The sequence below is a fragment of the Carettochelys insculpta genome, chromosome 2, assembly GCF_033958435.1.
Source record: "Carettochelys insculpta isolate YL-2023 chromosome 2, ASM3395843v1, whole genome shotgun sequence".
NCBI classification, from domain to species: domain Eukaryota; kingdom Metazoa; phylum Chordata; order Testudines; family Carettochelyidae; genus Carettochelys; species Carettochelys insculpta.
Genome location: NC_134138.1, coordinates 145,528,316 through 145,542,477, shown reverse-complemented (window position 1 = coordinate 145,542,477; position 14,162 = coordinate 145,528,316). Strand labels below are relative to the sequence as shown.

The window sequence follows — 14,162 nt, the reverse complement described above, 5'->3', positions numbered from 1 at the left end:
CTAACACAGACCATGCAATCTGACACAGTAATTCTGCTTGTTCATGAAAGTTTTAACAAATTTAACCAATAGTAGATTCTGGCCCTCCACAAGGAAGCATCAAATGCCTACCCAATGTGTTGCTGAAGTGAGTGGGATTGCACATAACCATGACTATGAACTGACCCTTCTGCATGATTAGGATCTTAGCAGGCTACAGATCATGATAGCTTTCATCAATACCACTTACCACCCTTGAATCATAAAGAACAGATCAAACAACTCACAATGACTTCCTTGAACGAGTCTTTGTCATTGATTGTCACATCTGCTACACATCCAGACTGATTTAGGTAGTGGTAGTGGTCTGGTACAGATAAGTAAAATGCATCTGCAAAAAAAAAAAAAAACCACAGACCACCTCATTTACTGAGATACCCATGAGCAAGGACATAAAATCAAGGGGCTTATAGCAGTGATTCTCAGCAAGGGGGCTATTTCCCCTCAGTGGTATGCAACAGTCTCCCAAAAGGTACATCAACTCATCTAGGTATTTGTATAGTTCTGCAACAGGCTACATAAAAAGACTAGTGAAGTCAATACAAACTAAAATTTCATATAAGGGCTTGTCTATACTGTTCTAAAATACTATATACTGAAATTGAATATTTATATTCTAATTTATTTAGTTTATGGGAAAATGAGAAAGTAAGTGAATCTTTCAGTAATAGTGCTGTGACACTTCTGTATTTTTATGTCTGACTTTTTAAACAAGTAGATTTTAAGTGAGGTGAAACTTGGGAGTACACTGGACAAGGTAAAGTAATTAGGACAGGTTCACAAAACACAAGCAGTCCTGCAGCACCTTAAAGACTAACAAATGTATTTATTACATAATGAGTTTTCATGGGTCAAAACCACTTCTTCAGATCAGTCTTACCTACAAAAGCTAATTTGTTAGTCTGTAAGGCGCTACAGGACTGCTTGTTTTCTGTGAAGCTACAGACGAACACTACTACCTACACTACAACATAAATTCAAATTTTAAAAATTTGATTTTACAACACTGGGTTTTATAAATTCGAATCTGAGTATCCTCACCTGCCCACAAATTTTAGTGCAGCCACACTAAGTCGCCAAACACTGACTGTTGCAACAGCACATTGTGGGAACCCATCCCAAAGTTCCCTCAGCCCTGTAGCATTCTGGGTTTTTTCACTGGTGCAGTATGAGAAAAAAATGCCCTATAAGTGGTTGTGGGTATGTGACGACATCTTTCCACATTGCATAACCCTCATTCTCCTCCTGCGGAAAACAAATGGCCATTTGTTCAGAAGGAAAGAAGAAAAAGTAGGGAATCCCAGGTGAAAGAAAACCAAATAGGCTGGCTTCAGAAGGCGACTGAACCATGTGAACTGATTGCTCAGCTGCTTTTCTCTTGTTGAAAGAACACCTTTGCATTATTCCCTTTAGGAATACCTGCCTGATCAGCCAAGTAGCACACCAACCAGGGGACTGTCATACCCATATGCCAGAGTGACTCTGTGCCCTGGTATCATCCAGATGACTGTGCCATCTCATCTGGTACCTCAGCTTGTTTACCCCACCTTGAAAACACGTGGGCAGAATAGTAAAGTAGCTGAAAAGGAGGTGACACTGTTAACTTAAGCCCACTGGCAAAATGATCATTATATTAGAGAGAAAATTAGAGAAAAAATAATACAGAGGATGAGAACTATTTAAAGAATGAACCTTCTGTAAAAGATATCCCTGGAAGAACCTGTGCTAAGGTAGATTGGAAACAAAACAGAATAACAGAATGTCACTGTGGGTATAATTAAAAAAAAGAAAAAGGCAGTCAAGCAGCACTTTAAAGACTGCTTTTTGTTTTGGTAGTGTATAGACTAGCATGGCTTCCTCTTTGTTACTATTCAACATGTATGGGTATAATAAGGATGGGACGTAAACTGAGAACAGCACTGACGCGGGGGGGGGCGGGTCTCCTGTTTCAGGGTGGCAAGTTTAACATGGTACCATCACCTGGTTTATGCCAGCCTCCCCACTCCCCTACTTGTGTTGCCCCCATAAGGGGCCATCCAGTCTCTGACAATATGTGCTACTAGGGCAGCAAAGACCAAGCTCCCCAGCTCATACCGACTATGAGGGGCCACCCAGCCCCAGCAAATATCTGCTGCTGTGGAACTGAGCCCACCCAGTGCTTGGTGAGCCCCCACCAACACAACCCTTCACCCCACACAGGCCGGGACATGCTGTCTGCAAACATGGTCCGCACTGCACTGCCGTCACATGGTGCAGTGAGCAGGGGCTAGTCATGTGGTATGGAGTTATGTGGTCTAGTCCACCATCTGCATGGTGTCAATGGCGGGGGCAAGGGAGGGGAGAGGCTATGTAGAGATGTGAATTGCAGAAAAGAAGTTTCTTGGTCTCTCCTGCTTTATGTCCTGAGTGACCTCCACAGACAAGTCACGTGGTCTGGTGGGGGGGTAGGGGACTGAAGTCATCATCATCCCATAATGCAATGCACCCACCCTTCTCACCATTGGAAAACAAAGGGCCTGTCAAAGGAATTTCGTGCCATTTTTCAGGCACTTTTCAAGAAAGCCTTCCCCTGGCTCATGCCGCTGCACATTGCTATATCATGGATACAGAACAGCTCACAGATAAGAAATCAGCACACACTGTTTTAGATGTATGGGATGACCAGCAATGCCTGCAGAACTTCCACATGCAAGGCCAATTTCATGCAACTTTGTGAATTGCTGTCCCCCACCCTGAAGCACAGCAATACCAAAATGAGAGCTGTTTTGACAGTTCACAAGCAAGTAACCATTCCTCTTTGGAAGTCTGCAATGTCTGGTCAGCGGTAAATCAATTTGGGGTGAGCAGATCCACTGCGGCGGTCATGGTGATTCAGGTAGCCAATGCCATCTGTGACTGTCTGATGAAGAAGATCATGACTCTGGGAAACGCGCAGCACATAGCGAACGGCTTTGCTGACACGGAGTTTCCTAACTGTGGTGGGGAAAGAGATGAGACTCGCATCCCATCCTCACCCTGGCCTCGGACCACCTGGCCTCTGTGTACAAAGACCACAAAGGGTACTTTTCAATGGTGTTGCAAGCTGTGGTGGTTCACAAAGTTTGTTTCACTGACATCTGTACTGGATGATTGGGAAAGGTTCAGAACGTCCACATCTTTAGAAATTCTGGTCTGCACAGAAAATTCCAGTATCGGATTTTCTTCCCTGATCAGAAAAATCAAGATTAGTGACATGGAGATGCCCACTGTGATACTGGGTGACCCTGTTTATCCTGTGCTCCCTTGGCTCATGAATCCATACACTGGCACCCCAGACTGCAGCCACAAGTGCTTCAACTATAGACTGAGCAAGAGCAGAATGATGGTGGAAGGTGCTTTGGGCGGTTTAAAAGCCAGGGTGACCCTGGCTTTTGACCAATTTGGACCTTTCCCACATCAACATACCCACTGTCGTTACAGCGTGTTGTATTCTTTATGACATTTGTGAATCAAAGGCAGAAAATTTCATGCCAGCCTGGGTTGCTGAGGCAGATGCCATGAGCAGGGTTTATGCAGAGCCAGACACAAAGGCCTTTGTGATGCACATGCAGAAGCAACAGCAACCAGGGAGTCTTTGGAAGAACAGATTTATGAACGAGCATACAGCCACCACATGAATTTGCTGCCCAGATTCACACAGGCTACGTCTATACTAGCACACTACACTGAAGTAGCTATTTCGAAGTAAGGACACTGAAATAGGCTACTTCGACGTGTATCGTCTATGCATCCTCCAGGGGTGATGCGGTTGACGTTCCACGTCAAAGTAGCAATGGGGAACATCAAAAGGAGCCGCCCCAGAAGGAAATGTGGAACGCCCACACACACAAGCGTTCCCCGTCGAAATAAGGGGCCAGCAAAGCCCCAAGCCGCTCCCTTAAAGGGCCCCTCCCAGACACACTTGCCCTGCACAGCACGAGATACAGAGCCGACAACCAGTTGCAGACACTGTGCATGCAGCATGGACCCCCAGCTGCAGCAGCAGCAGCCAGAAGCCCTAGGTGAAGGGCTGCTGCACGTGGTGACCATAGAGCCCCGCAGGGGCTGGACAGAGCATCTCTCAACCCCTCAGCTGATGGCCGCCATGGAGGACCCCGCTATTTCGACATAGCGGGAAGCAGATCGTCTATACACGCCCTACTTCAATGTTGAACGTTGAAGTAGGGTGCTATTCCCATCTTCGGATGGGAATAGCAATTTCGACGTCTCACCGCCTAACATCGATTTCAACATCAAAATAGCACACGGTGCGTGTAGACGCGACACGTGCTATTTCGACATTGTGCTGGCTACTTCGAAGTAGCTGGCTAGTGTAGACGCACCCACAATGTTTCACACAATGAATCTACTTCCCAAACCTCATGCAATGATTTGTGCTTAACCTTTCTGAAAGCACCTCCAAGTGCACCACACAACATGTGACCCAATAAATAAGATTGTATATTTTAAAGGTTTACAGGTTTCTTTTCATTTATGGGGGGAGAAGGGTAAGAGGTATTTAGGAAAAGAAAGGGAAAAGCAAAAGGCATCATGCTTGGTGGAATGGGAGCTTTCTGTGTTGGGGAAAGGTCATGGCAGTGGAGAGGGACACTGTCCACATCCTCCCCCACCCTGCTTTCAGGGACCCTGACAACAGGAGAGTGAGGCATATTGAGGAGAGCGTGGTTAACAGGGAGCTGAGTCCGAGTCCATATAATTAGTCTTGCATTGGTGGGAGTCCCTCTGCAGCTCCAGCAAGGAACAAAGGATCTCTATTTGCTCCCTGACACCTGTCAGGAGGTCTTGCAAGTCCTTGCTCCTGGACTTGAGCATGCTCTGTTGGCACTGCTGTGTCCACCTTTGGTTATCAGTGGCTCTGGCTTGCTCCTCATCTGCCTTTTCTACTTGTTGCAAGATGAGGTTCTGCTTCAATCTGCCATCTCCTCGTCGTAGCAACCCAGCTTCGTAAGCTGTCTGTGGAAGACAGTGAAGGTCAAAATGTAGATACGTATCTGAAATATGACACAAAGCAATTACCCATAGAATGAATGTCTCTCTGTTTTACAATCTCACTTTTGATTTCCACGGCCACTTTTGGGCTTCTTAAGGATGATAATGAAGCAATCTGCACAGAGCAGAAGCTATTTATCAAAACAATTTCACTGAGGGCATGGTAGGGTTTTCTGGGCTTACAAGTGGGGAATCATCCCTGGAAACTGAAAAGAGCACAAAAAGTTTCTCGGCAGCTCCTCATCAATTCTGTACAGAGGGAAAAGCCATTTAAAGTGAGGAAAGGCTGCACTGTACATGCTGGTCTCTGGACGTGGGGTCCACTCAGCCCAGCAGTCATGTGAGGAGGGAAGGGTTCAGTCCCACTGGCCACATGGCAGGCTGGTGGGGTTGGGGGGGTCACCCCTGAAAACTGAAAAGAGTACAAAAAAAGGTTTCTCGGTGGCTGGCTTCTCATCGAACCTGTGCAGGGGAAAAGCCAGCAGCATGGTGGGAGGGGAGAAGACCAGGAGAACCTGCCAGCAGCTTGTAGGGGAGAGGCATCTGGTTGCAGCAAGGTGGTCCTCAGAAACTGAAAAAGCATGGGAGCAGTTCAAAAACCTCTAATCAAAATTCCCATGCTTCTTATAGGTTGCAAAAAAGAGACATCAGCCTCCTAAGAATAATAGAGTAAAAAAGAAAATACGCTCAATACTGTACAAGCACAAGGGTAGAAAATCTGCCAAAATGCTGCGTGGCATCATGATGCCAGATAACTTACTGGTTGCCTGGCATGTCAAGGTGCACTACCATGGAAGCCACAATAAGTCAGAGCTCCCCAAAAACCTTGTGCAAAAATAAGAGTGTACCTGGATGAGACCTTTTTGGAGATCTCCAAAGAGAATAAGTGCTCCAACCCCAGAAATATTAAAAAGCTCTTCTAAATAGGGGCACTGAGTCACTTCGCATGCCTGTTCATCAACCTGCTTGCAGCAGTGTAAAAATATGTGCTCTACAAGAGTAAACCCACACCCCAAACTCAACCAGCTTGTAGCATTATAAAAAATACTCACCAGAAAAGTCCCACTCGGCACCATTCCTGGACCCCATAGCTTCAGGTTTCCATGAGAAAGATAATGGCTCAAGATCCACTGTGAAGAACTCTGGAATGCCAGGATCAGCTTCCACAGGTGCCAGCTGAACATCAGCAGCCTCCTCTTCATTGCCCACCTGCTCACCCTCTCAGCTCACAATGGAGTCCTCAGGATGGTCTCCTGAAGACTCCTTGTTAGCTTCAGGGATCTTGGTTGGGTTGCTCTCAAGAATTCTGTCCAGGTGCTCATAGTATCAGCATGTCTTGGTAGATGACCCTGATCTCCCATTGGCTTCTCTGATTTTATGGTAGTTCTGCTGGAGCTCCTCTACTTTCACCTGGCATTGCTCAGTGTTCCATTTGCTCAGTGTCCTGGCTGTATCCTTTAGCAATCATACCATCTGAAATTTTCCTGTAAACACTCCAATTTCACTTGTAGACATGCAGTCTGCTCAATATTGATTCTTTTCCCCACACAGAAATGAGATCCAGGATCTCGCTGTGAGTCCAAGAGAGAGCTCTTTTGCAACCCTCAGAACTCACACCCAGCGAAGAACCCTGAGTACTTCCGATAGCTGGATGCGATGGATTGCTGAGGTGTGCTAGTCAGAATGAAAATGAATTTGCATTCTTGATACTATTCAAGTTCAAATTTGTGGGCTTCCTGTTACCTAACTCCTGCACACCTGGAGAGCCTAGGATATGCAAGCGGCCAGAAGGGACAACTGTGGTGTAATGTAGGATACATGCAGAACTCCTCTGGAGTTCAATAAAACTGGTGTACATGGAAGATGTTTCCACAACACCATTAATCTGAACGCTTACATACAAACTTCCCGTTAACCCCGCTCGGGTTGTCAGAGTAAGAATATCGGCCATAGTACCCTCTAAAGTCAAAATGATGGTATTTGGTGTGTGAACAGTCACAATTTAAAATCAAGCTAAGTGCCTTAGAGTTGAATTTATGCTGTAGTGTAGACACAGCCTGAAACTATTAGAAAAGGTTGAGAGTCACTGGTTTATAGCAATGGAAAATGTATCACATTCATTGAGTAATTTTCATTTTATTTAGGTGTGAAACACTGAGACTATGTACTCTGCACTGTACACAGACAGCTGGCCAAAAAGGTGGTGCTAACACATGTAAGATATTTTTACACACATACTATTTCTCTTGCTAAGGCGTTAGTCTTCATGGACAAGGGACTATGAGGATATGATTCCTTCTCCTTTCTTCCCTATGGAATTTCCTAGTGCCCAGCCAAGACACTCAGGCTGGATGCTGTGATGAAGATTTGTGCCCACCTACCCAGCCCAAGGTCACAGAGAGAGTCTGCGGCAGCTGGGAATAAAGCCCAGGAGGTCTGGTGGATTCTTACACTTGAGGCAACACTTGTACCCAGATGAGCTCTCTAAACATGTTCCATGAGTTCAGATTCAAATCACTCGCTCATTTCTCTTGATCAGTTATTGATTTACCACAGCACTGCCATTGCAAAGTGATATTTCATATCTGGCAAAGAGCCATTGGAAACAGCTGTGTGAGCCATAGGTGCCAACTCCATGGGTTCAGCACCCTGGGGAAAAATTGGTGGACACTGAGCAGCCACTGGCAGCCCTCCTATCAGCTTCTGCCACAGCCTCAGTGCCACCAATGTGTGGGAGTACCCTGTGAATCAGCACATCCCCCTCCATTCCCACACCTCCAGCCCACAGCAATCAGCAGTTTAAAGGTGTTTGGAAGGTGGGAGAGGAGCTCTTCACGGGAAGAAGTGGAACTGGGCAGGAAGAGATGGGGCATGAGCTAAGTGAAGTGGGACTTTAGTGGAAGGGGTTGAATAGGGGCCATGCGCCTGGGACAGGAGAGGCGCCCCCTGCTCTTTTGAAAGTCGTTGCTTACGGTGCGAGATGGAGCTTTGACACTCACCTCTCTCTTCCTCTTCTAGCCCTGCCAGCAGTGCATAGAATATGTGGTAATTTCTCTCCCCAGGATTCTGCCTTACCACACGGTTCTGTCAAAGCAAACAAGATTTCTGTTTAGAGGATTCTTTAAAAGGGAATCTATTCACCAGCAATGTTTGAGAAAGTCTTTGAATAAAACAAAAGTACTGAATGACCACAAATATTGACTTACTTTTTCTAATAAATCTTTCATGGCGAACAAAATGAGCTGTCAAGGAATAAAGTGGTGAAGTTAAAGCACTATCTGTTTACAACTCTCTGCTGGTTTCACTTCAGAGACTATGTAGAGCACTATGGTCTGTATTATGCACTTGTTTGAGTTTCCATCACTAACACATTCAGCCATTTCTAACCCCAAAGGTTTTTTCATAAGGGCATACTGAAGGGTTGTCATGATCTGGTCCAAATACCCTTTTCCACTTAGCTTTGTTGGTTAGTTTTGTGCCTGGTTCAAGGGTAAAATTCACCCAACTTGCATGATGAGTGAGCAAATAAGCGTGCAAAGATCTAGGCATGACACAGAGGCAGAGAGTGCGGGGACAGAATCACCACCTCCTCCCTTCAAAGAGTACACAAGAAGGATGTAGCTCTTCCACGGCCACTGATCCTGCTATAGTGCAAAATAGCAACCAGAACACAATACCCTTATATAGGACTTATGGCTACTTCTCCTGTGTAACTGCAAATATTGAGTATGCACCCCTAATTCCCCAGCCTATGTGAAGCTCATACATTGCCCAGTGCTGCTGAGTGCAAACAGCATGAACAACCTGAGGCTACTCTCCTCACAAAACGGAACGTCTCAGTTTGGCTCTGCGCAGGGCCTTCCTCGGTCACTGTGCCCTGGGACGAATTCCACCAGGTTCCTGAAGAGCCAGTAATCAGAGATTTTCCCATGAAAAGGCTTTACTCACTCTGAGAAAACATGCATGATTCACCATTGTGCCAGAAATAGGAGAGACAGGATAATGATTTTGTATCTAGATTGGGGGGACACATGCTCCATCTGGACTTACTGATTTCTCTTCAAGTTCATTTGGGATAATTTGTTTAACCTGTAATTTTCAGGTGTCCTCAGAAAGACGGGCAAAGCTAACACCCCCGCAACCCCCCCCGCCCACACACACACACACACCTCTCTCCCTGGAACAGGTACAGGGCACAAATCACCCTGACACACAAAAACACCCAGCAAGATGAGAGGATACAATCTACAATTCTTCCTCCCTGAATGTTTCCATTCTGACAGATGTTCAGCTGCACAAACTTCCCAAAGCGACTTGAGTTGTTGTTGTAAACAGTCTTTGCATTGCCAAAAGCTTCCATAATTGGGCTGTGAAAATAAGTGAGAATGACAGAAGCATTAACTTGTGATGGATGTTACACTGCACTCTAGCATTTCAGGAAAGGCATAAGCCGCACAAAGCGCAGTTCTGACATCTTTCTCAGCCATGGGCTGTGTCCATAATCATTGACATAGCTCTAAACAACTCAGTGATACCACAGGCTGCATGTCTGCCATTAGTGAAGTGGCTGTAATACTACATATAAAAAGGCATTTCACGTGTTGAGATCTGAGTATAAAATTGAAATATGGTTTATTGCACAGGCGGAACCTCTGAAATCCAGCACTCTTTGGTGTGGCAAAATCTGTGGCCTGATAGGATCACACATGTTACTGGATCAGAGCCCCAGTGGTGGGGAGCAGGAGCCAGCTCAGAGTACTGCAACAGGAGCCGCTGCTGGAGTGATGGGGAGCTCATGGCAGTCACAGGGAACCATGGCTGGAGGTGTAGGGAGCTGGCAGCTACAGCAGGAAGCCATGGGTGGAGGTCCTGTGAGCTGACAGCAGGGAAAAGTTGAACAGAGGGGCGGCAGTAGTGACCAGGGGCCATTAACCTCCCTTGGTCTAGCAAAATCCCTGGTTTAGGACCACTCAGATCCTGAGGGTGTCCAGCCAGAGAGGGTAACCTGTAACAGACTTATATTACAATTGTTGTTTAGCATTTGCATTATAGGAAAGACAAGAGGCGCCAGTCAAGCCAGGACTTAATTATGCACATGCCATGGGGGTGTAGAGGAGACCGTTCTCATCCTAAAGAGCTCACACAATCTTACGTTAGCAGGTGAAACACAAAACAGAGATGAGGGAGGGACGGGGAAGATTTGCTTATGGTCTAGTTGTGCACAACTTAATGTTAAAATGCTGAATTAATTTAGTGCTCGTGGAAGGAACCAGACTGATCTCTCTTATTAGCTGGCCTGTTTTTTCTTCACCACAGCAAGCTACCTGCAGTCACCCTGCAGATCCTTACTACCCCCTTCTGTTTCATTTTAGCTGCTCCTCAAGCCTCTTTCACCTGCCCACCAAATTTTATTACAATACATCTTATTTCTCTCTCCACTCTATCTGCCCCTCACATCTCACAACTTCTTCTGCCTTCCTAACTCCCATCCCCTCAGTTTAGCTCCAAACAAAAATAAAAACTAATAATGAAAGTCCCCCTAAGGAACAACTCCAAGAGCATGAGAGCTATAATTTGGATACATTGTCACCACAGACTGAGCTCATTCACTGTAAAAAAGTCTCAGAGCAGTAGCCAGGTTAGTCTGTCACTTCAAAAACAACTAGTAATCCTGGGGCACCTTAAAGCAGGGATGCGCAAAGTAGGGGGCATGAAATTTTGTCAGTGGGGGCTACACCATGATCGAGCTGCCCTCCTCCCACTCCCCTCCACCTCCCCCAGCAGCTTCCTTTGCCTTCCCCACAGCTACTCTGCTCCTGTTGTGCTGCAGAGAGCTCTGGACATTGATCAAGCTGCTGTTTCCTGGCCTTCCCCCTCCATCCCCAAGGCAGCAGCAGCTCATGTGGCCTTACTGAAGGACAGCAACTTGATCAATAACCCTCCTGCAAAGAAGTGGGCTGCAGCTGAGCATTCAGGTGAGCTCTGGCAAAGCTTCACACAGCCTGCCCCACACCTTACAGAAGGCTCTGCTTCCAGCTGCCAGCAGGACAGGCTAGGGGACAGTGTGGTGAGAGAAGCAGGAAGACCTCATACTCTATGCAGGCATGCCAGCTGCTCACTCCCTGCTCCCACTAGACAGGGACAACAGGAAAACTAAGTCCCCCTTCAGCAGTGTGCTGAGATCTCCAGAACACTAGCTCTGAACTCAAGCTCCACCAGGGGCTATGATTTACAAATGCTAATTCTCTTTTATAAGTCATGTTGAGACATAATTTCTTGAGGCACCCAGGGCTGGGCTTGCTTTGAAGCTTCTGAGAGTTTGGAATAAAGAGAGAGGAACATATTTTGTTTCAAGTTTCACTGATGCTGAGAATCCCTTGCAGAAAGAAGCAGTGCAAGTTACAAAACTAGCACAATTACTATCAACCTCTTTCTGTTTAGTGCCAGAGTCAGAGAAATGACCCTGTGGGTTCAATCAATAAAAAAGAAAATTTATATACATATATATATTTTTTTGCTGGTCTCTCATTCGCGAATGAACTAAAAGCCAAGCTTCTCAAAAGAGAAAGTGGTATTCAGAAGGCTGATTTATCCGCTGCCTTCCTGCCCTCACCTCTGCTGCAGCGCATGGTGATTGCTGAGGTAGTGCAGCGCATCACTTCTGGGAGACCACCGCTCGCTTCCAAGCCGGCTCCGGGGGCGGGGGGTGTCCTGCTAATTGCAGGGACATGAAGTGGGACCCGATGTAAAAAGATTGCTCACTCTGCCTTACTGACTAACAAATGTATTAGCTCATGAACTTTTCTGTGTAAAACCCACTAACCATCTTTCAGTCTCTAGCCTCTTAGATTCTATGTCTGATCCACAGCTAGAGGAGTAAAATCTTCTGTAGCATTCTGCAAGCTGTCTGAAACATCAGGGTCCCACATACACTTCTAATGCAACACAACCTCCTTTCCAACAACCTGAAAGAAATTACTGGAACCCTTCACCCTAATTTATTGCCCAGTATGTAAATATCACTGACACAACAATAAACAGAGATTTGGAGGGTTTTTTCCAAATGGAAACAAATTTGGACTCTAAACAAAAATACCAAAAAGTTTTTTTTCTGGAACACATCTCTACCAAACAAGGAAAATGGTAAAGTAAAACTCTTCATTTTCTTACTGCACAGAAAATTTAAATCTATGCAGCTCCCCTGAGTTTTATTCTGACTTTTAAAAAACAGAGATGTAATTTAAAATAGATGTGGAAATAGTGGAAAACCCATAGTATATATGAAATTTAAAAAGAGAAAATAAATCAGTGAGGAAAAAAACAGCAGTGTAAATCTACAGCTCCTCATACACCAAGAATAAGCATCTGCAACATAGAACTTCCAAGAGCCACAAACAGTAGAGATGACAAAAACCTGATGATTCATCTGTCCGCTCCTTGAGCTCCAGCAATGGATTATTTTCCACAGCTTTTGCAGCAGTCTAGTTTGAAATATCTTCAGCTTCGATGGTGGTTCTAACCCAGTCATTCTGCATTCTGTGCAACTCTACAAGCCATGCATGAGGATGCGAATGTAGTACCTGCTCTCCAGAATAGCTTGCTCGACACAGGAGGTCTTTTCCTTACAGGACAGTTCCAGCGAATGTTGGCTCATGGCAGATAAAAACCTGAGAATCAGCTTGGTGCTTTCTGTCTTACCAGCACCACTTTCACCACTGAAAGACAAAAAAAATCATACCAAAGTGTTTCTCCTTTGACTACGCTCACAGGAAAAAAAAAATCCTTGGTCTGACCTATATCAAGGTACTCACAAGCCAAAGGGAAGGGCATGATCAAAGGAACGTCCAACTATGACAATTTGAATAAGTAAGATTTAAAACACTATGGCCGTTTCTACACATGCCACTTTGCTAATAAATAGCCTGAAATATGCTAAAGAAGCACAGATGGAAATTCCCAGCACCTCATTAGCATAGGATCACAATTTGGAGTCCGGAAGAAGCTCTTCCAGACTCCAAAACAGCGTGCAGCAGCACAGCCCTGGGGGATCTTCTGGAAGGAAGTCCTGCTTCTGGAGGCCCCTTCCTCCTGAAAATTTTTCTTCCAGACTTCAAATCATGTGACCCTATGCTAATGAGGCACCGGGAATTTACATCAGCACCTCATTAGCATATTTTGGGTCGTTTACTAACTTTACACAGTGTTGCTTGGGTCCTCAACTCAAATAAGTTTTGTTTTTCTTCATTTAAATTATTGTTCTGGTGTGGGGGCAGGGATGAGGGGTCCAGTTTGCAGGATGCCCCAGGGAGAGAGGACAACACCAGCCCTCTCTCAACCTCAGCAGCTTGGGCCCAGGTGAGAAGTGCCTGTCCATGGCAGCTGCAGTGGGCACAGCCAGCGAAAGATGCATGTCCTTCAGCTGGAGGACAGAGAGGGACAGAGACACAGACAAGCTCTTTGAAATACATAGTAAACAGCTGGTCACTCTGGTATGAATCAGAACTCAACGGTGTCACTCTGGATTTATACAGCGGGTTACTGGAAACAGCATTTGGCTACAGTTCTGTACTAATAATGCTTTTAACTTTGGTCTAAAAAGGTTTTTCCTTCCTATTTCTACTACAACTGGTACTATGCTTAGTTAAGTTTTGCTGCTGCTTTCTTTACAAATCTTCGAGACAATGCAAGTTGTTTTATAATCAATGATTAGTCATAAAAATATGAAAAAATATCAAGCACTCCAAAGTTTCCATTTATTTGCATTAGTGCTACTATTCCAATACTTACACTGTGTTGTGATAGTTCAGTCCTAAAAAACCCTCATGGAAGCAGATTCTTGTTAGTCAATGCTTAATATTTCAACTAACCTCTTGCCTCCAGCATTCTGTAACATAAAACCTGTTCCAACCCATTTCATTCAGTGCTGTAGCTGCAGTAAGGTTAGGTCTACACTACAGGGAAAAACATCAAACTAACACACACAACTCTGGCTGTGTGATGAATTGCTTTGCTGGAATCAATGTCTCTCTCCTAAACTGATTTTTTCCTGCTGTCCCCACAGCCAGAGGTTGATGGGAGAAACTCTACCATTGACT

General features: G+C 45.3%; 1 protein-coding gene across 3 annotated transcripts in view; it reads right to left on the bottom strand.

Moving 5' to 3' along the window:
* The window catches only part of MYO10 (myosin X), a 341,810-nt gene that overhangs the window by 172,085 nt on the left and 155,563 nt on the right, over positions 1–14,162 (bottom strand). Inside the window, exons 5-9 of one of the 3 annotated variants that reach the window (XM_074987822.1) lie at positions 12,648–12,782; positions 9,310–9,434; positions 8,274–8,287; positions 8,067–8,151; positions 267–370 (exon numbers count right to left, since the gene is read on the bottom strand). In XM_074987822.1, coding sequence (XP_074843923.1) covers positions 267–370; positions 8,067–8,151; positions 8,274–8,287; positions 9,310–9,434; positions 12,648–12,782 — 463 coding nt within the window. Of the gene's footprint in view, positions 1–266; positions 371–8,066; positions 8,152–8,273; positions 8,288–9,236; positions 9,435–12,647; positions 12,783–14,162 lie in introns of those variants that run through there. The other 2 variants (XM_074987821.1, XM_074987820.1) reach the window with 2 other exon arrangements.